The sequence below is a fragment of the Macrotis lagotis genome, chromosome 3, assembly GCF_037893015.1.
Source record: "Macrotis lagotis isolate mMagLag1 chromosome 3, bilby.v1.9.chrom.fasta, whole genome shotgun sequence".
NCBI classification, from domain to species: domain Eukaryota; kingdom Metazoa; phylum Chordata; class Mammalia; order Peramelemorphia; family Peramelidae; genus Macrotis; species Macrotis lagotis.
Genome location: NC_133660.1, coordinates 32,058,843 through 32,084,815, shown reverse-complemented (window position 1 = coordinate 32,084,815; position 25,973 = coordinate 32,058,843). Strand labels below are relative to the sequence as shown.

The window sequence follows — 25,973 nt, the reverse complement described above, 5'->3', positions numbered from 1 at the left end:
ATGACTCAAATCTGAGCATTGGGACCTTTGCTCACCACTGGCCACCTCCCAGCTGCATTTCCTTCTCATTTGTTCTCCACTCTGACAAATGTGGAAACAGCAGAGCTGCTTGGCACATTGTCTAACACACTGCTAACAATCAAAATTCTATGGGCTTTTTTAAAATCCCAGAGGTCCCCAAAGCTTATTCTTTTCTAGTTAGCCCAGTGAAGCTGCTCAGTTGGACAGCATCCCCTTTGGAATTCATTCTCTGACTGCTGCCCCCGGCCTAGATATATATACTGCTGCCTGAGAAAGAGGACCAGGAAATCTCTACTAAGGTTTGTCAGCTTTTCTATTTTCTTATTGTTTCCTGCTGGGTGTCCTGAGCTGGTTGAATGGACTTTCTTTCTACAAATGTGTTTATACTTCATATGACTTCTCCAATTATGTCAATTATCCCTTGTAGAATTCAGAGCTATTATACTAACTGGAATTTCTCAAGTTCTCCCTAATTGTGACTAGAAATTAAAACATTTCCAGGAATTTCGGATTCTTGATTTAGAGCTGAAAGCCACATTAGAGTTCATTGGCTCCAACTTCCTCATTTGGCAGTTAGCATTAAGGAACAGCTAGCTATTCCTCCCTTTCTGTTGCTTTCTAATCTACTATGGATCCAGAAATAAAGGTTAAATTGGGCCCAATTCTGGAGGAGTTAGCCTTCTAACAAGAAAATAGTTGGATTTTTTTCCCCTTAAATTCTACTGCTTATTAAGCTACGCCCTCAGGCCCCTGGGAAAAATTATTCAGAGTTCATGATGCTGTTCATATCCATGACTTCTCCAAAAGGAGAAGTAAAAAGATATTCAATTTGCAGTAATAATCATTTATGGAACAAGTAATTGTTTCCTACTTGCCATCTATCTATCTATCTATCTCTATACTAAGTAAGACTTCAGTAATTTAAAACTACAATTATTCTTTCCACATTGAGACAATGCCCACAGCAATCTGAAAAATCCAGGTAAAATTTTTGGGTCCTTTCTTTGTGCCAGAGAAGAAGGTTGAATCTTTTATTTTCCTTTTATAGAAAATGTATGGGAAAACATAAAGAAGGAAAGGTAGCTAGAGGCCCAGGTATCTACTCTCCTGACTGAGTGAACCATGATCTTTAGGAGTGGCCCCAGAATAGGAGGAAAGAATGTCAGCCATCTCCCTTAATCCTTTCCTAAAAGTCTGGTGACAAAGAGAGCCATTTATCATACAGGAGTGTCAAAGGAAGAACTCTAATCAGAAACTGCCTCTTCTTTTAAACTGATGCAATACCTAATCGTGCTAATGAGGTCACAGGGGAGGGGAGAGAATAAAGGACCACTCAAGGTTTTCATCATCATACCAAAAAACCAAGTCTTTTCAGTATTGAATCATACAGAGTCACAGTAATTTTTCTAGGGAATTCTATTCACACAATCCCTGGGGTAACCCCTGTAGGCCAATCTAACTACAAATAAATCAAATAAGAGGTCCACGTGATTTGATTTCAAGTCCTCCATATCTAGGATTCTCCCACTGGACCTTCCTTCTGAACATCTCTGGTGTCTTTTTGTAGATAACCCAGATTTGATAACTAACTCCCAACCAATTCTCTGCCATTATAATCCTTTCCAGGAGATGATTGACTATGAAATATCTATCAATGGCTGTTGTGTGTATGGGGTGTTTGTGTGTGTGTGTGTGTGTATGTGTGTGTGTGTGTGTGTGTGTGTGTGTGTTTGAATGTAGGTATGGGGTAGAGGAAGATATAGTAGGATGGGGAAGAAGGGCAGAGAAAGAAAGGCAAAAATGTTGTTTTCCTTTTTAAGATAACACTGCAACTGCTGCAAAGCAAAATGAATAGGACCAGAAAAATATGTACATACTATCAGAAATATTGTGTGATTAAAAAGTTATACTACATTTTACATTATATAAGTCCTCTTCTTCGTTACAGATATTATTCTAGCATTTATTTCATTCAATGCATTGATCTTCCCTGAAGTCTTTAAAATCTTTCACTAAAGTCTTAATGAAATAAATCACAGATCCATAGATACACATATTTTGTTGTGGTTGCTGGTGTTGTTTACTTGTTTCAGTTGTATCTGACTCTCTATGACACCATTTGGCATTTTCTTGGCAAAGGTACTGGGGTAGTTTGCCATTTCCTTTTCCAGTTCATTTTACAGATGAGTAAACTAAGGCAGACAAGGTTAAGTGACTTTTGTAAGGTATCACACAGCTAGTAATTGCCTGAGACCAGATTTGAACACAGGAAGCTATTGTCTTCCCTGACTCCATGCCTGCCACTCCATCTACTGTGTATGACCTAGCTGCCCTGGATCAATTTATACACACACATATTTAGATGAGTTTAATCCCTTCCCCTAACATACACAACTTTGTGACTCTGAGTAAGTTACATATCTTCACTGTGTGCCATGCAGCTCTCTTTTTTCCTTGTTAAAGGGTATGTGCCAAGGTCAAGTGCCAGTGGTGTTCACTGATTGAATAAGTTCCTTCAAAGAGAATTCCTTACAGCAATGAAATCATAGCTTTGGTAGGAAAAAAATGAGAGAGAAAGATATTAGATGGGGATATAGATGATAAATGATTGGTAGATAGATCAATATATCGGTAGATCAATATAGATAGATAGATAGATAGATAGATAGATAGATAGATAGATAGATAGATAGATAGATAGATAGATGATAGATAGATAGAAATGGTAGGGGTGTGTGTGTGTGTGTGTGTGTGTGTGTGTGTGTGTGTGTGTGCACTCTACCTTTTTTTTGTATGGCAGCTAGGAGGCCCTGCTTTGGACAGAATACAAAGTCTGGAGTCAGGAAGACTCATCATTCTAAGTTCAAATCCGGTCTCAGACACTTACTAGCTGGGTAATCACTAGCAAGTCATTTAACCCTGTTTGTCTCAGTTTCCTCATCTGTAAACGGAACTGGAAAAGGAAATGCCAAACCACTCCAGTCACTTTGCCAAGAAAACCCTAAATGGGTTCACAAAGAGTCAAATATAACTGAAAATGACTTAATTTTTTTGCACAATCATTACTAAGCCAAAGCAAAGTACATCTATGGTTTGTACAAATTTACAGTATAATTCCAAGTTTCTCCTACATCTGATGGAAAATATATAGATTCCCCTTTAAATTTTCTATTCCCTATCTGGAGCAGCTAAATAGTAGAGTGGATAGAGCACGGACCCTTGAGTCAGGAGGACCTGAGTTCAAATGTGACCTCAGACACTTGATATTTACTAGCTGTATGACTGTGGGCAAGTCACTTAACTCCAATTGCCTCTCAAAAATAACATTTAAAGAACAAATTCTATTTCTGTTTGCCTTCAAATCAAGGGAAAGAATGCTGAATTTGAAATCAGGAGACCTAGTTTCAAATCTAAACTCTGCTACATACTAGCTAATTTGGAGATGCCATAGTTGCCTCATTTGTAAAATGAGGGAGTCATACTAAATGGCTTCTATTATCCCTGATGACTTCAATTCTACAGTTTTATAATCTGAAACAAGTTTTTATTATCTATTCATATTATTGTTATTATTATTAATCATTATTAAGAAGTGTCCATTAAAGTGGAATTCTTTTTTTCCTACACAGATCTTTTCTTGAGTTGAATCTTGAATCTTGAATCTTCTGAAGCAATCCCAAATTCCACTGATAACAGTACTGGATTTAATCGGGTGCTCCCAGAAAGCAGGAACTAGTGCCTAGCATGCAGTAAGTCCTTAATAAATGTTGATTGACTGTCTTGGGTGGGATATCTAAATATTTTTATAGAGGCTTTTATTTCAGTGTGCCTCTGTACTCAGACTTAAGCTACAATATCATCATTCTTTACTACTTTCATGCTTTTCAAACAGCATTTTTCTACCAGGAGGAGAAGCTTAAGCATTCAGTAGTAGGAACTCTTTTCTTAGTCAAAGAAAATAAAATCATCTCAGAAACTATTAGTAATGTTTCTGGATCATCAGAAGGTGTTAGTCTCTATTTTCCTAATCACTTCCTGAGTCTAATATTTTTTTTAACTCTGGATTTATGTATGACTCATGTGACTTTAAAGAATAAGGATGAGAGGGGGTGGTTAGGTGGCACAGTGGATGGAGCACCGGCCCTGGAGTCAGGAAGACCTGAGTTCAAATCCAGCCTCAGACACTTAATAATGACCTAGCTGTGTGGCCTTGGGCAAGTCACTTAACCCCATTTGCCTTGCAAAATCCTAAAAAAAAAAAGAATAAGGATGAGGACAGGGATAAGGATAAAAAGATAGATAGGTATAGTCAAACAAACAGGAACTGGACTTGTGATTTTACTGATTTAAGGAAATATGTTAAATCTCCCTCTACCGTGGAAGTCAAGGTTCAATGACTTACCCAAAGCCACTCAATTATCATGTGCCAGAGCTAAGACTGTGTAGCTTTCAATCTGTCTGTCCATTATAGCATACTGTCTTTCATGACGTTAAACATTTCATTTATTTAATATGCATGAAAATGCTACTTATATTATTCATTGAGGCAACTTGTTGGCAGTGCATAGAATGTTGGAAGTAGAATGAGGAGGACCTGAGTTCAAATGCTACTCTAGACACTAAGTGAGTGATCCTGAGCTATACACTTAACTCTGTTTACCTCAGTTTCCTCAACTATAAAATGAGGATGATATATAGCTCCTAACTCATATAGTTACTTTGAGTCTCAAATGAGATGCCTCTTGTAAAGCCCTTAGCAGAGGACCTGGCAGGCTGTAGACTTGTTTCCCTCCCTCTCATCTTCTTTGGAAGTTTCTACTTTAACCCAGAGGAACTGTTGTTTAGTCATTTCAATCATGTCTAATTCTCTATTACCCCCTTTGGGGTTTTCTTGGTAAAGATACTGGAGTGGTTTGCTTTTTCCTTCTCCAGTCATTTCACAGATGAGAAAATTGAGGTAAGCAGGGTTAAATGACCCCCTGAATAGAGAAAGGGATACAGACATTGAGTGTCTGAGGTCAGGTTTGATGAGTCTTCCTGATTGCAATACCAGTGTGTCCTGACCCAGTGGGAAGAATGCCACACTTACAGTATTTCAATGTGAAACAGGCTCTGCCATTTTCTATTTATGTGATCTTGGTCAAGCCACTTAACTTGTTCTTTTCTCAATTTTCTCATCTGTAAAATAAGGAGGTAGAACTAGAAGCCCCTGATTTCCCCTCCAGTTCTACACCTATGGAAATACATTGGTAGCAGCTAGATGGCACAGTGGATTGAGCACCCACCCTGAGTTCAAAAGCTACCTAATAATTACCTAGCTGTGGTCTTGGGCAAGCCAAAAACAGCCACAAAAAAAAAAATACTTTGGCAATTGAATCCCAGTTATTGTGTGAAAGTAGATTCAAATTTCTTTCTAAATATCCTTTAATCTGGACTTCAACAAGTTTAAACTGATTCTTCCTCCATATGGGATCCTTTTCTTTGACCTGTCACCCAGAAAAATGGAAGTATGAACAGGTTGGGCTTTCCCAAGAGCCCTCAGGCACCTACATTTAGCAATGATTGCTACTTCTCAGATAATTGCATTGGAGAGAAACCTTCCACTGTTGTGAACAACAAGACTTTCAGTAATTGGACTGTTCCTCATTAAAGAGAACATATTTTCAGAACTTTTGTTGCCAAGAATTTGGAACCAGTGGCCCAAAGATGAGTCCTTGTGTGTGTGGTAGAGCCAGCTGGGATCCCAAGGCTTTCATCAGTCTGGATGTGTGGTTGTTAATGTAAATGTGTCAATAAAGGAATATATGCTCAATTTTCAGAGATGGTTGTTTTCCTTCTCCTTACTGGCATTCATTGGAAAAACAAAAAAAGCCATATTCTCTGAGATCTATCATCTTCTTCCTTTTCATAATGACTAAAGCCCTGAGTTCAAGTGAGATAGGAAGAGGAAATTGCATCCCCATAATAGAATGTTGACCTGAAGTAAGAGGTTAAGATGGTCCTGGGTACAATGGAGAGAACAAAGGCTGGTTATTGGATTCAGAAGACCTAGATTCAAATTCTGCATCTGTCACTTCCTACCTGTGATATCCTGAGCAAATCAAATTCTTTTCTCTGGGTCTCAGTTTCTTCATTTGTAAAATGAGGGAGATGGATTCAATGAACTTCAAAATCAGTTGCTTCCTCAAGTAGAATTCAGGGAGAGAGAGAGAGAGGTAAATATATCTCTATCTAAATATATATAATCTACATATGTATTATATCTATATCATATCTCTATCTATATTGGCATATAGATATAGTTACAAACACACTTACCTATATGACCCTGGACTAATCACTTAATCTCCATTTGCCTCAGTTTCCTCATCTGTAAAATGAACTGGAGAAAGAATGGGAGACCACTCCAATATCTTTGCCAAGAAAACTTAAATAGGGTCATGAACAGTCAGACATCAATGATTAAAGAACAGCTAATTGATTCCGTTGAGGGAAACTCCATTGTCTGAGTTGCCCATTGTGGCCCAGTGTAAGAGTGTCTGAAGGTGTCTTTATAGCTATTTTTACTTAGGTATCAAAAAGTCATGTTAACAGCACCGTGAGTCCTTAGTTCCCTAAGCCAACCAAGTGTAAGAAAGGTGTCAAAACTCTTTAAGGAGGAGCAGCTAGGTGGCACAATGGATAGAGCCCCCACCATGGAGTCAGGATGACTTCAAATTCAGCCTCAGACATTTAATTAATTACCTAGCTGTGTGACTTTGGGCAAGTCACTTAACCCCTCTGCATTGCAAAAAACCAACCCCTCCCAAAAAAACCTCTTTAAGGAAAAGCTAGTACAACTTTCATGAAGATAGGGTTTAGGCGACAGGGAACAACTATATAAATGTCCATGTTTATTATCAAAGGTTGAGAGACCAAGCCACATGAGAATTTGTAATCAGAAATCCTATGTTCAAATCCTTACTCTGCTGTGTATTTCCAATGAAACCTTGGTCAAATCACTATTGGGTCTCGATTTCTGCATCTGAAAGTAGGAGTAGATCAGATAACTTCCTGCCACTTGATAAAATGACAGACTGTGGGGCAACTAAGAGCCTCAGTGCATAGAGCACCAAGCCCAGAGTCAGAAGGACCCAAATTCAAATTTGTCACCTTGGGCAAGTCATGTAACCCCATTGCCTTGCTATGAGGGTAATTCAGTTAATGAAGGATCAAGGTTTTGCCCCCTTCAAGGTTTGAGTGGTTTACATTTATTTATGGCTTACAAAAGGCATGAAATCTTCAGTGTGGTGAACACTCTGAAACAGACCATAAAGGATACTTCACAAAAACAGAATAGTTTGTTAACATCTCATAAAAGGCTTTCAGACCTTTGCAAACATAAAAAAGGATATTAAAAAAAAAAGGCTTATACTTCTTTACTCCTTTGGGAACTGTGAAGAAAGGACTCAAAAACCTAATTAAGATTATAGGAGAGGTAACCATAAAGGACAGAATAATACAATTATCCCTTCCACATTTAGATTGCCTTATCACACAACTTTTGATATATCACAGGTTGGCATAAGAAATTAAATGGGAATTTGGGGGTGTTTTGCAGAAGTTGCAGATGACACAGAAAAAGTTTGGAAACTCAGAAATGCATAAAATATATTTGTAATATTGTATAATATAGTCCATGACCAAACACTTAACCCAAATTTACAATAAGGTACTGTAAAAACCCTATAAGAGAAAAAGAAAAAAAGTCAGATTTCTCTGATAATTCTGTGACGATTTTCAGATCATGGGATATGAACCTCTAACCTCCATGATGTAGAAGGGAGAATTTTCATTTATAATAATAATAATAAATGGTAGATAATCATAAAGAACAGAAAAAGAATTAATAATAATAAAAGGTAGGTAACAAAGGGTAGAATAATCCATAATAGAATAATAAATAATAGGCAACAAAGAATAGAATTATAAGTCATAATAATAACAATGAAGTGGCTAACATTTATATAGAACTGTACACTGTGCTACAAGTATTATCTCATTTGATTCTCACAGCAAGCCTGGGAGGTAGGTGTTACTATGGCCTCCATTTTACAGATAAGGAAACAAATGAGAATTAAGCAACTTTCCCAGAGTCATACTGCTAGTGTCAAATGCCATATTTGAACTTAGATCATTCCCAGCTCTAGACATGGCATTCTATTGATTGTACCACCAGACCAACTAAAGTAATGATAGCCACCCCCCTGCCATGATTTTTTTTTGGTAACCCTTTTTCTTTAAGTAATGGGGTTAAATGACTTGAATGACTTGTCTAGCATCACACAGTTAGTAAGTCTCTGAGTTCGGATTTGAATTCCTGACCCCAGGGTTGGTGCTCTACCTATACCACCTACCTACCTCTAGCCCTGATTGTCTTAAAGAACTCTGAGAAAAGTCATCTTTGTCAGCTCCTGAGGAATCTTGAGGGAGATCCTGGGATTATAGACTTGGAAGTTCTTTTCTACGAATGCATACTCTATGTATGTGCCCACTCTTTCTATTGATGATATGCAAAGTTGTGGTAGAGAATCCCAAGTTTGGGGGGAAATATTTTGTAGTGACTATTCTTACAGCTCCATTTTAGCAAATGCATTTACTTTGAACAGATTGTGTCAGCGGGGACACTTGTATTAGGAGTCCTGATCCACAGAGTACTCTGAACCACATCTAGTCATCCATCTCCTAGGTCACATAACCTGTGAGAAAGAGTGAAAGAGGAAAGGAGCTCATATCTATGATCCTTTTTAGCTCCAAATCTATGGTTCTATGATCCTATAAAATAGAATGTGCTTGTCTGAAAAAACAAAAAAGATGTAAAGGGATCATGAATGCTATCTTCAAATACTTGAATGTCAACAAAGAAAGTGTCAAATTTCTAATACCAAAATGTCCCATGGAAGAACTTGCACTGATCTATGCAGTTAAGGTGATCAGTATGGCCATTCCCAATAAGGGGGCTTGCCAAGAAAGATACTCAAACACCTACAAATAAATGTCATGAGTCCAGCCCAAGGAGGTTCCAATGGTTCACTCATAATTGTCCCTCCAAGAAAAGAAGAAGGAACCATTAGGAATTTTCATGATCTTCTTTTCACCAAGGGGTAAGAGTTCTGGAGGGAAGGAATCTTCCAGATGGAAGAAGGGAAGGAATCTGCCCAGCCTTTCCTAGACCCACAATTTTGAAAGTTTATTTGAGACTGTATTTCATACCCATTGCTCTGGCCATGGATTTGTGCTAAGTCACATCCAAGCATTGTCATTTATGATTGTTAAATAAATTACCTTAGTGGATTAAAGCATATAAGACTCCAATATATTAGAGTCTTATAGGGACCCATTAGCTTTGCCCTGAAAATAGTTAGTGATAAAGGTCTGCAATTTACTCCCAGTAAGTCAAATACATACCATTTTATAAAGAATTTGCTTAAATAAAGTTTATTCACAGAGTTATAAAATGAGATAATATCTGCTATTCTCCAATGCAAAAGTCACAAATGGTGCTCTGCAATGATAAATAATAGCTGCCTAGCATGTATACAGCACTTTACATTTAATTCTTACAACAACCCTGGAAGTTATCATTATCCCCATTTTTCAGTTGAGAAAACTGGAGATCAAATAGGTTTGACGCCTTGTCAGGAGTCACATACTTTGTAAGTGTTATCAGGTAAGGTTTAAACTTAAATTTTTCTAACTCCAAGTCTAAAACTCTATCTTCTAGAACATCAGTCAGGAGTAAGGAACATTTTCTTCTGCCAGGGGTCAAAATTTTAAAATTAGCCTGTTATATTTAGTCAGGCATTTAAACAATTCACTCCTGAAAAGCTCCTATACTTATTGAATTTCAAGTCCTGCCTGCAATTGCCTTGGCAAATGATTTTAAGGCCCAAAGGCCAGATGTGCTCTGCCTCCCTAGACCAATGGAAACACAGGTTTGATTGATGAAGATGATGATGTTGTTAATCATGATAATGATGATGATGATGATGGCAATGATGATGATGATGATACTAGCAAAGATTAATTATTCATCCCTCTTAGAAGATAACTCAAAATATTTGTCTTACTGGAAGTGAGTCAGTGACATAATTTATTTTAGGTAAAGATACATTTTGAAGTGTTTTTCAAATAAATAAGCACATTAAACATGATGGATTCAAAGTAAACCACTTTCCCTGCATACTCCATAACTTACGTTGAATGTTTCACTTTAAGAAATCTTTGCTGATTTTGTAAAACAGCCAAGAAAGGCAAGGATCATTCACTTTACAACATGACTCACTTTAGAATTTCTTTATGTGGCATTTTCTTCATGCTAATCTATTTCTGTCCATTAAGTACTTGGCAGAAGGGCCAAGTATAAAAGCTCTTAATCCAATTTAGTCAATTAATAAACAATTATTAAGTATCTACTATGTGCCATTCTCTGTACTACTGAGAATAAGGGAGAAGGGGTGCGGGGCAGAGAAGGAAACAATTTCCAGGAGCTCACAGTCTAAAAAGAGAGAAATTCTACTAGGAGTGTCATTAGGATCGAACAAGGCAAAGTGTGAAGTGACATCTTATGTAGAATTACTGTATACATGCTATTATCTATCAATGCAGAGAAGCATCTGTTCTGTGACTTTAGCCTTAGAGAAGAATAAATGTTAATCACATTTCATTCTCCTTTGTGAACAAATAATGTACAAGCAAATTATATATAAACAAGATATCAGAATGAAGATAAAGTCTGAAATCAGAGGAGTATTTGGTTTGGAAAGAGTTACTTAAATGTTGAATTATTGTTGTTCAGTCCTTTCCCACTCTTTGAGGTTTTCTTGGCAAAGATACTAGAGTGGTTTGCATTTCCTTCTCCAGTTCATTTGACAGACGAGGAAATTAAGGCAAACAAGATAAAGTGATTTGCCCAGGATCACACAACCAGTAAGTGTCAGATTTCAGGTCTCCCTGATCCCAGGCTCTGCAGTATCCACTGCAGTGCCACCTAGCTGCCCCTGTTTTTTTTTTTTCTAAAAATGTATTTTCAAGAAGACCTCCCAAACTTGTAATGAGCTAGGGGGTTCACTTGAGGATGTACTTGATCCATAAAGATGTCATTCCCTTTGCTTGACTTTGCTTATGCTCTATTTTGAAGTTTCAATAAGAATTTCAAAGGAAACATTTACTTAGTTTTATTCTAACCCTTCCTGTCCCAGAGACCTTTGTTCAATTTGTCACATGGCCTCTGCTTCTGTTTACAACCAGCCTTTTAATTCGCCCTTTGTATTCTGTGTGTGTGTGTACTTTTCAAGTACATGTTTCTGTGCCAGTTGCCTGATTCTGATTTTTATTTCTTTCATCTCTCTGCACTCCATTGCCATCTCCTAGAATGCTCAATCTGGAAGATTTCATCAGGAAGGAGCCAAAGATTATCCACGGATACCCTATGGTCTGTGCCTTTTCACAAAACTGGGAGAGACTAGAGAAATTCCAATGGAGACCGGATGATATTGTGATTGTCTCTTATCCCAAATCTGGTGAGTCTGGTGACCCTTGGAAAGTCTGCTGACTAAAGAGATCTCAATTTTATCAAGTCCTTCACCTTTTCAGACAACATAGCCAATCTTTCCCCATGGTTCATGTTTCCTGACAGAGACAGCTATTTTAGCAGAAGGGAAAAAAACAATAACAATGTTCTATAAACTTTTCAGATCTTCCCCTTCAATCATATGGGCAGGGTTAAAAGCAAATTGTAGTTATATATTAGAGAAGGGGAAAGTTTTTGAATTATTCGCTTACTTAGTTTATTCATGTTATTGATTGTTATTGTTTTATTGAGTCATTTCAATCATAACCAACCTTTGTGGACAAATTATGCATGAGCAAATTATACATAAATAAGATATCAGAATGAAGATGAAGAGTCTGAAATTATAGTCAAATAATGTTATTTCAATGAATTATTGTTAATCAATTTATAGTTCATTTTGGCCCCTGTTTAGGGTTTTGTTGACAAAGATACTGGAATGGTTTGCCCTTTCCATCTCCAGCTCATTTTACAGATGAGAATCTGAGGTAAACAGGGTTCAGTGACTTGCCCAGGGTCACACAGTTAGTCAGTGTCCAATGCCAGATTTGAACTCATGAAGATAAAACTTGATTCCATGAGCCATCTAGTTTTGTAAAATGTATACTTTGTGTTTGCCATCTGAATTTCATTTTTAAAATAAAATGTAACTAACATGACTGATATAGAAATATGTTAAACACATTTGTATATGGACAATCTATATGAGATTGCTTGCTACCACGGGGAGGAGGGAAGGAAAGAAGGATGATTGGAAAATGTGAAACTCAAAAACTTGCAAAACGATGAAAGTAGAAAGCTACCTTTGCGTGTAATTGGAAAAATAAATAAAATAAAAGGTAAAGTCTGCTCTTTAAATGCACAATGAAATCCCTTTTTTCAGTTCTAACCATCAAAGAATACTAACCTTTAAAAAAAATAGCTCCAACTCTTGGAAGATTTTGTTGGTCAAACCTAGGCAGGGAGTTTATGGGTGTGATAAGTTGTTATGAGTCAGATTGTCCAATAATTAGTGATTTGGCACAATCTCATGTCCCTTTCTGAGCAGACACCTTCTTTTAAATTATTTTCTCTGAAGCAACATTGAACATTAAGACAAACAGCTAAAGTTGCTTTGAGATTGTCTTTGAGTTCACACTTTGTTTTAAGGATCATTATCACTTTTTAGTCACTAGACTCTTAACTTCTCATCAGTTGCTGGATGATTCTCACTCTTTCCTTCATCATGTTTTTGTAGTTATTGGCATAAATACTATTCCCCTAATTCTGTCTTCTATTTTTTATTTTGCATTGTTTCATATGGTTCTTTCCAGGATTCTTGAGTTACTTAATATTTCAGTTTTAATTGCATTATAATTATCCTGTCACTTCATGTATTCATTCTATTGCAAATCTTGTCATTTCTACGTTTCCCCATCATGTAGCTATATCCCTCTGTCTTCACTCACACAGTCATCCCCATCAGGTACTCACTTCCTCCTTCACACATTTCCTTACACTGATCCATCCTATGTATACTCAGCTACAAAATTTTCCTAAAGTGTAGCTCATGTCACCTTCCCTGCTTAAGCACCTCCTTCGTTCTTGTTCAGTCATTTTTGACTTTGTGACCCCATTTGGGGATTTCTTGGTAAAGATGCTGGAGTGTTTTGCCATTTTCTTCTCCAACTCATTTTACAGATGAGAAATTGAGGCTAACAGGGTTAAGTGATTTGCCCAGGGCCACATAATTAGTATCATCAATGCCAGATGAACCTAGAGAGATGAGTCTTCCTGACTTTAAGCCTGGCATTCCATCAACTGCACCACCCATTTGCCCTCAAGGATCTCCAGTTGCTCTCCATTACTTTCAGAAGCAAACAAACTCTTCTGTTTGACATTTAAAACCTTTCATAATCTGACCCCTCTCCTACCTTCTAGTCTTCTTGTACTTTACTTTCTTCCATATAGTCTATGGTCCAGTCAACACTGGTCTGCTACTCCTTAAATTCAACTTTCACCTTCCTCCTCTAGACCTCTGGCTATCCCTCTCCTCTACCCCTCAGCATCCCCAGCTTCTTTCAAGCCTTAGTTCAAAAGCCTCTTCTCTAGGAGGGCTTCCCTAATCTCTACAGCTGTTCCCCTTGATGTTCCCTTCCATCTACACTGGAAATGTCTTATAGGGAACTTCTTGTTTACATATTGCCTTCCCCATTAAAATATAAGCTCCAAGGAGCAGGATCATTCCCCCCTCCCTCTTTGTATCCTTAATTCCTAGCCCAGTGTCTATCACAAAAGTAAGCTCTTAATGTTTTCTAATTTCCAGGAGCAAATTATTTCAATAGCAGACAGTAGAAAGGGATCTGAGGTCAACAACAGTCCAAGGGATATCCCAGTTGACAGGTTGGGCATAATAAATTTTCCTATGGCCCAACCCCTGGACCTGAATCCCTAGTACATGTTTTCAAAGTCACCTGATATAGGCCACTCTCTTTTCTGGACCATTGTTTTCTGATGTAGATTGAGTCTTGAACCAGTGGAAGAACTGGTGAAAGCATGGTAAGAATTGAGTTATAGGGCAGGATAATGATAGGGGAACTGAAGTATGAGGAGATGAGGGAAAGACAAGGACCTGTCAAAAGGATTAGTGGCAGAATCAGCCTCAATTTCTTTCAATTGGTAGGGCTAGAGCAGAACAGAATATGGCAGAACTGAGTCATGTAAGCTTGGAATCTATCTTTTTATTTCATATCTAGGAACTGGGTTGGTCCCAGTCCCTCCAAATCATACCTATAAATGGGGATGTTAGTGAAGTTGGAAGGAGATGGTCAACAAACATACAACATTCCATCTCTTTGCCTTTCCACAAACTGTTTTTTTTTCCATTCTTAGAATACACTTTCTCCATTTCAGGTTCTACCTCCCACATGAGACCTTTCTTGAACTGCCAGTTCCCCTCCCCCACAATTGACTTGTATTTATTATCTACCTTAAGTGTTGTCTTATATGTATGTGTATATATATATAATCTCTTTAACATAGCACCATGTCCCTGAGAACCAGAGAGAGAGAGAGTTTTGCTGTTGTCTCTGGGTCTCCCAATCCAAACTATGTAAATGCTCTGTAATTTGGTTGATTGTGGGACAGAGAACTTGAAGAGACTCTACAGTAGACATGGGAATTCTCAGTGAAACACTAAATTAATGTGATGGAGGTTGTTTTACTCAGTACAACAAAAAAGAATTTGGTATAGCAAAAGTTCAAATGCAATAATTAAGACTACTTAATAGAGATTTGGGAGTAATTAGGAATAATTAAGAAATTGGGAGTATCATTAGTTTGCTGAATAATTTAGGCAGGTTCATTTGATAACTGTCATGTTCTTAACTTTCTGCTTCAGGTACCACCTGGATTTCTGAAATTGTGGATATGATTCAAAATGACGGTGACATTGAAAAATGTAGTCGAAATGCCATTACTGAAAAAATTCCAATGTTGGAACTGTCTGTCCCAGGAGTAAGAATGACAGGTATCCTCTTTGTTTTGTCTGTTTTTATTACTTAACTTTTGTATTATGTATGCCATAATAAATTAATATAGACACAATAGGATTCTGCAATTTACCTTCACCCCAAATAAGAATGATGATGATAGCTAACATTTATAAGTACTGTGTTAAGTATTTTACAATCATTATCTTAATTGAGCTTCACAACAACCAAGAGAGATAGATGATCTTATCATCATCATTTTATAGATGAGATAGGATAACTGAGGCAAAGACCAAGTGACTTGCCCAGGGTCTTACAACCTTTAAGTATCTGAGGCTAGATTTGAACTTAGGTTTTCCTCACCCCAAGTGGAGGAACTCTATTCACTGCACTACCAGCAATAAATAAAAAATGTACCACCTAGCATCTCCCTGCAAATGAAATAATAACTAACATTTATATAATTCTTTAATATTTACAAAGCACTTTACATGTTATCTTACTTGATCTTCACAACTCCATGAAGAAAATACTATTATCCCCATAGTTCTAAATGAGGTTGCTATTCAACCACAAAACTATATTTCAAGAAATCATAAAAAAAAAACCTGCAGACAAAAAAGTAAATTGTCCCAACTTTTTAAAAATAACAATAAGGGGCGGCTAGGTGGTGTAGTGGATAAAGCACCGGCCCTGGAGTCAGGAGTACCTGGGTTCAAATCCGGCCTCAGACACTTAATAATTACCTAGCTGTGTGGCCTTGGGCAAGCCACTTAACCTTGTTTGCCTTGAAAAAAATAAAAATAAAAAAATAACAATAACAATAATTAACTGATTGGTTGAATGGTGAATAGAAAAATATTTTTTAAGAAGCTAGATGCTGGGACAGCTAGGTGGCACAGTGGATAGAGCACCGGCCCTGGAATCAGGAGTACCTGAGTCCAAATCCTACCTTAGACACTTAATAATTACCTAGTTGTGTGGCCTTGGGCAAGTCATTTAACCCCATTGCCTTGCAAAAAATAAAAAAAAAGTTAGACCCCCAAATCCCAAAATATAAGCAATGAAAAATTATATTCTTATGAAGAGAACACCACATATGGTGGCCCAAGGGGAGAGGGGAACCAAGTGGAAAGAGGGGAATACATGTAATGAGGCAGGAGAAGGACAAGGAAGAAGAAAAGGAAGAGATGTAAAAGAAAAAAAGAGGAGAAAAAGATAAGGACAAAAAAAGATGAATACTATGAAGGAGATGAAAATGATAAAGACAAAGAAAATGAAAAATAGAAGATGATGAAGAAAAAAAGATTATGAAGACTATGAAGAAGAGGAAGACAAAAGATGAAGAAAATAGAAGAAAAAGAAAGAAAATGAAATAGTAGTGACAATATAAAATGTTCTCCCAAAAACCTAGTTTATTCCTTCCCACAAATATACACAGCATTCATGAGAGAGAATATGCTTAAACTTGAACCACAATAGTAATGAGGCATATGTGTAAGAGGTATCTGTGACAAAGCTTTACTTCACATTAACCCGCTCTAAATGGATTCAGATGAGGAAACTGGGCCAACAAGCTATGTGAATTACCCAGAGTCATATAGCCAGTTAGTGTCTAAGGAAGAATTTGAACTAGGGGCTCCCTCACTCCAGGTCCAATACCCTATCCATTGTGCCACCCAGAAAATTGCAATCAAGTTATTACACTGAAATAACTAAGCCTCAATCCATTATGGCATTCTTTTGTTTCTTTTTTTTTGTCAAATGGCTTGACAGAAGTTTGGATGTGGAAACTGGGCTGCTAAACTGAAACAGATTCCAGATTTCCTTTAAGCAAAGAGGGAGAGCTTGCTTCTAAACAGTTATGTTTTTTTGTTATAACATAGAAATTATTATTTAACAGACTTGACTCATGTTTATTGCTCATGACTGTCATTTTTAGAGCACTATGTACATTTTCAAGGGTAATAAAAGAAAACCATCCCCATAGTTATGGCAAACAATATTTCATCTCCAGATGCTTACAAAGTCACAGCCCACAAAAGGGGAAATCTTATTCTGAAAGATCTATAAATCTAAAAGGAAATTTTGTGTTGCATTATTTATGCAATGTACATACAACTAGCTTTCTGCCAGAAATCTATCCATCACAAAAAAATAGAAAAGGCAAATAGAAGAGATCTAAATTTATATTACAGTATTTTTCAAGTGGATTTCTTTTATGTGAGTTGATTTGACGTTCACATATGTGGACATATGTGGTAAGATATAGAGGGAACACAGCTCTAAATTTGTCTATATAACCCCTTATTTTGGACATTAAATAACCCAGAAACATATGCCCCTCAGTCTCATTTCAAAGCCTGGTTTGCTTGCTACTAATTTAAATTTTTTTTTGTTTTCTTTCTTTTTCTTTGTCCATGGGAATCCCAAGTGACCTAACTCTTCTCACCAATGCAGATTATTGTGTACTCTAACATTCTTAGGAAACTATCTTCAAGCATCTGGAGGCTTTTCATATGGGAAAAGGATTAGACATGTTCTGTTTGGCCAAAAGGGATAGAACCAGAAGCAATCATTTCAAAGACAGAGGCAGATTTAACCTCAATGGAATATTTGTCATTCATTCTTTTTTTTTTTTTTTTAGGTTTTTGCAAGGCAAACAGGGTTAAGTGGCTTGCCCAAGGCCACACAGCTAGGTAATTATTAAGTGTCTGAGGCCGGATTTGAACCCAGGTACTCCTGACTCCAAGGCCAGTGCTTTATCCACTATGCCACCTAGCCGCCCCCCACTACACCACCTAGCCGCCCTGTCATTCATTCTTGAATTGGCTTTGAGTGTAGGGATGCTGTACAAAGTCACCATGGTCATCTGGGTCCAGTAGCCAGTTGGAGATCAGGATGACTGGAGATGGCTCTGGATGCAGAGGAAGATCTTGGTCTTTTTAAGCTAAGATCTTTAACAGATCCCAGGTGCTTGGCTGGGATCTACTGCTGGTCAATTTATGAGAGCCAGAGTGATTTGGGACCTGTAAACCCCAAGATATCTCTCCAGGGTTCAAGACATACAATGGAGGCAAAGTTCTGTAGCTGTTGGCTAATACTTTCCTTTTCGCCCTCTTACTTTGAACCGCACTCAAAAGCCTTTCCCTTGTTTGGCTAACCTCTTACCCAGGCCCACCAACTTCACTCCTCCTACCTTATCTTATTGACTTTGCTCTACCAACTTCCTTCTCCTTCACCTTAAGCCCAAGTCTTCCTCCTTGGAGTCTCCATTCTCCTTTATTTCAGTTCAGCTTCTTAAAATGTCCCTCCCCAACTTTAGTCTTCTTCCCAATCACAAAACCCTCTAAGTCACTTCGCAATTTCTTCAAGTTTTCCTGTACCATCTCCCACACAGACTCCAAAATGAGAATTCCAGTAGAGCCAAAGTTTGAATGTAATTCCATTATTTTGCCTCAGCAAGCCCCACACTGAGTCTTTGAGTTAGAGGACTTGATTCTCTGTCTTGGTTGTGCTATTTAGTGGTTCACTTATATGAATGGATGTGACTGTAGTCAAGATGGATTACAAAGGACAAGCCAAGAAGCTTCTAGAATTAATGGAAAATTCAAACTGGTTAAAACCTTCCTGAACTTTGATATCTCTCTCTGTAAAAGATGATTGCTAAGGTGTCCTTTACCTTGAAGTCCTAGATGAATAAAATTGGTCCAGAGTTCATCTGATGAAAATACTTGAGTCATGGCCAACTCTTCATGACTCCATTTGGGATTTTCTTGGTAAAGATGATGAAGTGGTTTGGCATTTTCTTCCCTAGTTCATTTTTTCTCATTTAGATGAGGAAATGAAGGCAAATATGATTAAGTATCTTGCCAGGATCACTCAGCTAGTAAGTATACAAGACCAGACTTGAACTGAAGAAAAGGAGTCTTTCTGACTCCAGGCCTTGCCCTCTACCCACTACACCACTTAGCAGTTGAAAAATACTACTTAGGGGCAGCTAAGTGGAGCAATGGACAGCACCAGCCCTGAAGTCAGGAGGACCTGAGTTCAAATCCAGCCTTAGCTTGTGTGACCTTGGGCAAGTCACTTAACCCCATTGCCTTGCAAAAAAATATCAAACAAAAAAAAATTCTGCATAGGAGAAAATTTTGTATGCTAAAGAGTAAATTGACTTCTAATTTACTCAAACTTCTCCTCAACTGCTACCTTGTTTGTCAAAGGTTTTAACTGAAAAGCCCAAATAAGAAATTTGCACCATTTTAGACTTCCACAACAGCTTTTCAGAAAAGTGTGAAGACAATTGCTATGGAAATATTTTTTGGCAAAATCAAATGTCTCCATGTACCAAATGGACTTTTCCTAGGCACAGATGCATTAGAAAAGATGCCATCACCCCGCCTTATCAAGACTCATCTGCCGGTTGATCTCCTTCCCAAGAATTTCTGGAAAAACAAATGCAAGGTAATATATTTGCTGTAGCCGTTTAACCCATTCAGTCAGAGACAATGTTATTGTTTGTTTTTCAATCATGTCAGACTCTTTGTGACCTCCTTTGGAGTTCTCTTGGGAAAAGACACATTTCCTTTTCCAGTTTATTTTACAGATGATTTAACTGAGGCAGAGGATTAAGTAATTTGTAAGGGTCATACAGCTAGTAAACTCTCATGTCAGATTTGAACTCAGAAAGTTGAATCTCCTTGACTTCAGGTTGGGCACCCTAGCTGCCCTGAAACTTAGTGTTCATTAAGTGCTTGCTCATTATGATGATAGAGCTAAATTTAAAGGTACAAATAATTAATTTTGTTTGTCAGGCTAAAGTTATCATCTACATGACTGATCTCGACAAGAAGTTACTGTCTCAACTCCACAGAGCAAAGATTTAATCTAAACATTTTAAGTATGCATACATTCTTTTCACAATAAAGCATCACTTCATGGGCCCCATATATTTTCTTTTTTTTTTATTTTAGGGGGTTTTTTTTGCAAGGCAAATGGGGTTAAGTAGCTTGCCCAAGGCTACACAGCTAGGTAATTATTAAGGGTCTAAGTCCTTATTTGAACTCAGGTACACCTGACTCCAGGGCCAGTGCTCTTTTCCATTGAGCCACCTAGCCCCCCAGACCCCATATATTTTCAATGTATTTTATCCTACTCTGGAAATTGAATGAGAGGCTTAAACTATAAAATTGGCGTTCAATTCAATTCAATTCAATAAATATTCACTAAATGCCAATTATATGTAAGACACAACCAAACCAATTCCTGCCCTCAAAAAGCTTACATTCTCCTGGAAAACAGATGGGAATCAAAATAGGCATAAATCAATGTAAGGTTAATTTGAGAAGGCCTGGAATATACAGGATGATTTAATAAAATGTAATCTCCCTAAGGAGAAGAAATTGTCTTTTAGATGTGATGCTTCAATAATTGTCTTCCACTTAGCTTGTTTGGATTGATGGAGATTGACCGAGAAGAAGAAAAGTGGGAAAGAGTAGACATTTTAGGGGGTCAGCTAGAGGCAGATTTAAATAATATGAGTGGATGAAATACCATTCAAACAAGGAGACTTTACCACTTTGGTTATTGGGATTCTAGAGTGTGCAAAAAATAAAATGTTAGTATCATAAGGAAATGCATGGTCTTGGCCATAAGATATGGTTCAGAACTCGGGGCGGGGGGGGGGGGGGGGGCGGGAACTAGCACCCTTTTGACCTAGAGCAACCTAGGCAACTGACTCTCTGGATATCTGATATTGAAATAGGCTTAGACCTCTTAGGTTAACTGTGACTTTCCCTGGCTCATATCTCCAGTATATCGGGGGAAGATGGGGAGAAAGGAGAAAAAGGTGGGAGAGAGGGATAAACATTTATTGAGAGACAACTATGTATCAAATATTATACTAAGTCTTTACCATTATCTGACTTCTCATAATCACTCAGAAAGTTAAGTAATTATTTTTATCCTAATTTTATAGTTGAGAAAACTGAGGCAAAGAGAAGCTAAATAACTTGCCCAGGAACACTCCACTCCATTGACTTCTAATAGATTGATGGGAAGCTCATTTATTTAGCACTTGCTGTTAGACCTTTAAGCTAAAGGATATACAATTATAAGCAAAGAAAGCAACTCCTGCCTCAAGGAGTTTATATTCTAATAGGAGAAGATAATATATAAGCACATATTCTTGGACTTTTCCAATGTAACCATCAATTATGTTGATTTTTTTTACCTCTCTTTAAAAAACATGCTATTTGTTCAATGGGATGACTCTGAAGGAAGAAGAAGAAGGATACATGGGACATTATGGTGTAAGAAACAGAAAACATCAATAAAATAAAAATAGTCAAAAATTGTTAAAGGATGGAGCGGCTAGGTGTCACAGTGGTTAGAGCACTGGCCCTAGAGTAAGGAGGACCTGAGTTCATATCCAGCCTCAGACAATTAATAATTGCCTAGTTGTGTGACCTTGGGCAAGTCACTTAACCCCATTGCCTTGCGAAAAAAAAAATTGTTAAAGGATAAGGTAGGAGGGGAGGAAACAGCAGCATGGTAAGGAGGCAGAAGGGAAATTATATCAAAGTAGGATACAGAGAATAAGAGGACTCAGGATATTGACATTATAACTCCCCCCTTTAAGGCAATTCCAAAGTCAGCCTCTAGTTTTGAGCTACCAATTAAAAAAAATTAATTCTCTTCCTGGTATTCCCACTAAATCTCCTCTCCATCCTCTTGCAGATAATTTACATGGCAAGAAATGCCAAAGATGTTGCAGTTTCATATTATTATTTTGATTTGATGAATAAATTACAGCCTTACCCAAATTCCTGGGCAGAGTACCTGGAGAAGTACATGGCTGGGAAAGGTGAGTTGGAATCATCCTTTAAATTATTTTCATTCTTGAATGTCTCAGTTTTTTTAATATTTCTCATATCTTTCATTTTTAATTTCACTTACATTTCCCAATATTTCCATCACTAGTCTAGAGAGCAGAAGGCTAATATGAATTAGCCAAAAATACTATATTAACATTCTATACCCATAGTCCCACAGCTCTGCATAGGAGAGGAAGGACATCTTTAGGGTCAAATATAAACATGATCATTTCATGGCATTTGGTTTTGATTATTTTACTACTGCCCTTTTCATTTACTTCTATTGTAGTCATTATGTATAACTAATACATTGAAGTTATTTCACTCTGCATCATTCCATATGTCTTCCTATGCTTCTTTATATCTTTCACATCAATCACTTTTTATACTACAGTAATGTACCACTCACATGCCATAATTCATCTAATCATTCCCCAATCCACTTTGTTTTTAAGTATTTGTAGCCACAAAAAAAGTTATGCTATAACTGTTTTGGAGTACAAGGAGCCTTTTTAAAATTGACCTCCTGGGAATATCTGCCTAGAGGTAGAATATTCAGGTCAATGCATAGACATAGGAGTCACTTCCTTAGCATAATTCTAAATTATTTTCCTGATTAATTAGACCAATTAATAGCTCCTCCAATAGCATATTACTGTATCTAACTTTTCATAACCTCTATAAATTTGCTGGATATGAGGCAAAGCCTTAAAATTGTTTCTCTTTTTATTAGTGATTTGGAAATTTTCTTCCTAGAATTGTTAATAATTTGCATTTCTTCATTTAAGTATTGTTGCTTACATCTTTTGACCATTTATTCACAGGGTATTCATTTTTGTTCTTGCTTATTTATATCAATTCTCTATGTATCTTAGATATCTTAGACCCTTAATAGAAAAATCTGATGAAAAGAAACTTTTCCCAATCAACTGCATCCCTTCTTTTCTTATGTGTATTAAGTTTGTTCATGTAAAAGCTTTTTACTTTTATATAATTAAAATCATCTATTTTACCTTTTGTGGTTACATTTATCCCTTGCTTGAGTTAGTAAATCTAACTATATTTTGTTTGGCAAAAATGGGCTCTCTAGTCATATCTGTGTAAGAGGATCTCATTTTTAGTATTTTTTGTCTCTTAAAAGAAATTGATGCTGAAAAAGAATTCTGTTCAATTTCTGAGAATAATTTGGGTAATATAGGTAATAATTGTGTTGTGATTTTTTCACCCTTTTTGTAATTTAATTTTCTCTTCTAAAATTAGATCAAGATCTCTGACATTCTATTAATATATCTTTAGACCTAATTCTCCACTTCTGAAATTCTCAATTTTTAGTATATAATTATGTAAAGTAGGTACTGTTATCCTTTTTTATTTCTCCTCTGTTGTGATTTTATCTTTTTGCTTTATATTTCATCAGTTTGATTTTTTCCTTTCTTTTAATCAAGTTATCTAGAAGTTTATCATATTTCAATTCAATTTAACAATTTAATCCAATTTTCTTTCCAAGGAATCAGTTCTTACTTTTGTTTATCACTGTTATGGTCTTTCTGTTTTCCAATTTGCTTCTATTAATTGAAAGTTTTTTTGTGTGTATTGATTTGAAGTTTGTTTTTTCTAGTTTCATATTGTATATTCTGCTCATTGATCATATTTCTACTACTAATGCTTTTATTTATTCATTTTTAATCATCTAAACTTTTTTTAAAACATTATTTGGTGACAAATCCCAATTGTGGTTCTGTCCACAGCATGTGAGATAATACAACTCAGTCTACTAAACCAGAACCAAAAAATACTCTGACCTCCCAGAAACTGATTAACTGCCTCTGATATTGCTGAGTTCACTAAAAAGAATAGAAATGTAGGAAAATCACAGATTTACTTTACTTGGTAGGTATCGTGTTAGAAAAGTCAAAAGTGGTTTTAGTACATTTCTTCTCATCCCTGTGTTGAGAAATAATTCCTGCAAGGTCAGTCTTAAAACAAATAATTATCATTCTCAGAATGGTGTTAAGAAATCCTAAAATAATGTATAAATCCTTTGATTCTCAAATTTTTCTAATATCCTATTTTTTTCTTGCTATTAATAATTCCAGGAGGGTGAAATAGGAACCTAAATTATTTCATGACATTTTGATGGACTAATCCCCCAACCACCTGAGGATCTAGGAGTAGAAAGTTTCCATCCTTTATTGAAGAAATAAGATCTAACATGTAAAGAAATGGCAAAGCATATAGTCTCATTCACTGCAGGAATAAATATTTGTGGTCCTTAGATAAGAGATACCTGTAATCTTCTCAAAATGGTTATTTCAACCGTGAAGTTTTGTTTCATTTAACAATTATGAAATTACTCTGTCATTTCCCTTTGCCCCATACCCTTGAACAGAGAATGCTTTTTATTCTCATAAATCTTACCTGTTGCATTCCAAATATTCCCCTTCTTGAATGATTTCCCCCTTTTTCTAACCCTCATTCTCCTGTGAAATGTTTTATGTATCTATCTTAAGGGCTGCAGGATGTTTCTGATAGGCCATGAACTCTAATAGGGCCTGAAAAGAAGTTAAAAGTTATCAATAAGAGCAATTTTCCTTAGGGTGCTAATAGATGCCTTTGATTTCACTTTGGTGCCTTATCTTTGACCCACAGTCATCAGTCATCAGGTCTCCCAAGAGGTCCTATTCCTCTTAATCATTAGAACACCCCCTCCCATGCATACCCAACAAACATACTAAGCCAAAAAGTATCCAATCCAATGTTTTCCGTTACCCTGGTGACCAAATTAGATCAAGTCCTTGAATAGTTATAATGACATCAAAAGCCTAATCAGACAGAAATAGGATTGGTCGGTTGTATTCTTACCTCTTTCCTTTTTCTGAATTTAGTGTCCTATGGTTCCTGGTTTGCCCATGTGAAGAGCTGGTGGGATAAGAAGGAAGATTACCCTATGCTCTATGTGTTCTATGAAGATATGAAAAAGGTAAAATAGATGATGCTCTGCACTATGTTTGATTCCCCCTCTATATTCTGGGGTAAATATCAATAGATAAGCTCATCTTTTGTTCATTGATTGGGGTACTGGTCTACCTATCCTTTGTTTACTGGCTTCCTTTTGCAGACATATATTCACTTATAAACATTCCAATTATCTAATGAATTATTGACTTGGGCAGTTAGAAATCTTAACTGATCATAAGAAATAACTCACATTCACAGCCTGGGTTCAAGTAAACTATGAGTATGGCATAAAGTCTAGTCTAGGCTCGGGTTCTAGGAACTCCCAGAGTTTGAGGGAAATTCTGAAGGATTTAGTGGATATCTCTTCTCTAATTTCTTCTGGGATCACACTCCCAACTAGGCGCATTTGCCTCACTATTAAATGTCGGTAACTTATACCCAAGTTCTATTTCTCTATTAGCTTTTTCAAAGAAATATTTGCCTCAAAATGTAGCAAGAATAAAAGAACAGCATTTGCCCCCAACATCTCAGAGGCACCCTCTCTGCTATCACAATTCAATATTTGAGGAGAATGGACTCAAACGGAGCTCATAGACTCATTCTCACCAAGTTCATATCTCTATGTGGCATGACCGCCACTTCATCTCAACTACTGCTAGATTAGATTCTAGAGGTCACCCCTTGCTCCCTCAGGCATCAATATCGAACCTAGCTGCAAAGTCCAGGTGCTAGGGCATCAGGAGACCATTCTCCCTTTACCTGCAAAGAAAGAGAGGTAAAGAAGCCAGGTCTGTACTCCATCAACCACATGGCAGTTTCAATGGGAAGGGTCCAAGACTTCTCATCTTATAGTATTGGCTCTTACCAGATACTATCAGCAAAGACATCAAACCAAGGGCAAAGCAGCAGAAAAGACTAAGCCAAGGCTGAGTGGTACCTTTTGCACCTCTAATTTCCCATAGTGAGAATATGAAAGAAATTATATTTGGTGTGCTGTTTCTCATTCTTCCTTTTCCTAGCCTTGAAAGCATTTTCTTT

The 25,973-nt window shown here is 36.9% G+C and overlaps 1 protein-coding gene across 1 annotated transcript in view; it reads left to right on the top strand.

Moving 5' to 3' along the window:
* The first annotated feature begins 205 nt into the window (after positions 1–205).
* The window catches only part of LOC141517417 (sulfotransferase 1B1-like), a 36,867-nt gene continuing 11,099 nt past the window's right edge, over positions 206–25,973 (top strand). The window contains exons 1-7 of the mRNA XM_074228389.1: positions 206–320; positions 3,651–3,770; positions 11,434–11,582; positions 15,012–15,140; positions 19,469–19,566; positions 21,841–21,967; positions 24,863–24,957. Of these exons, the coding sequence (XP_074084490.1) occupies positions 3,766–3,770; positions 11,434–11,582; positions 15,012–15,140; positions 19,469–19,566; positions 21,841–21,967; positions 24,863–24,957 (603 nt within the window). The 5' untranslated portion in view covers positions 206–320; positions 3,651–3,765. The remainder of the gene's footprint in view (positions 321–3,650; positions 3,771–11,433; positions 11,583–15,011; positions 15,141–19,468; positions 19,567–21,840; positions 21,968–24,862; positions 24,958–25,973) is intronic.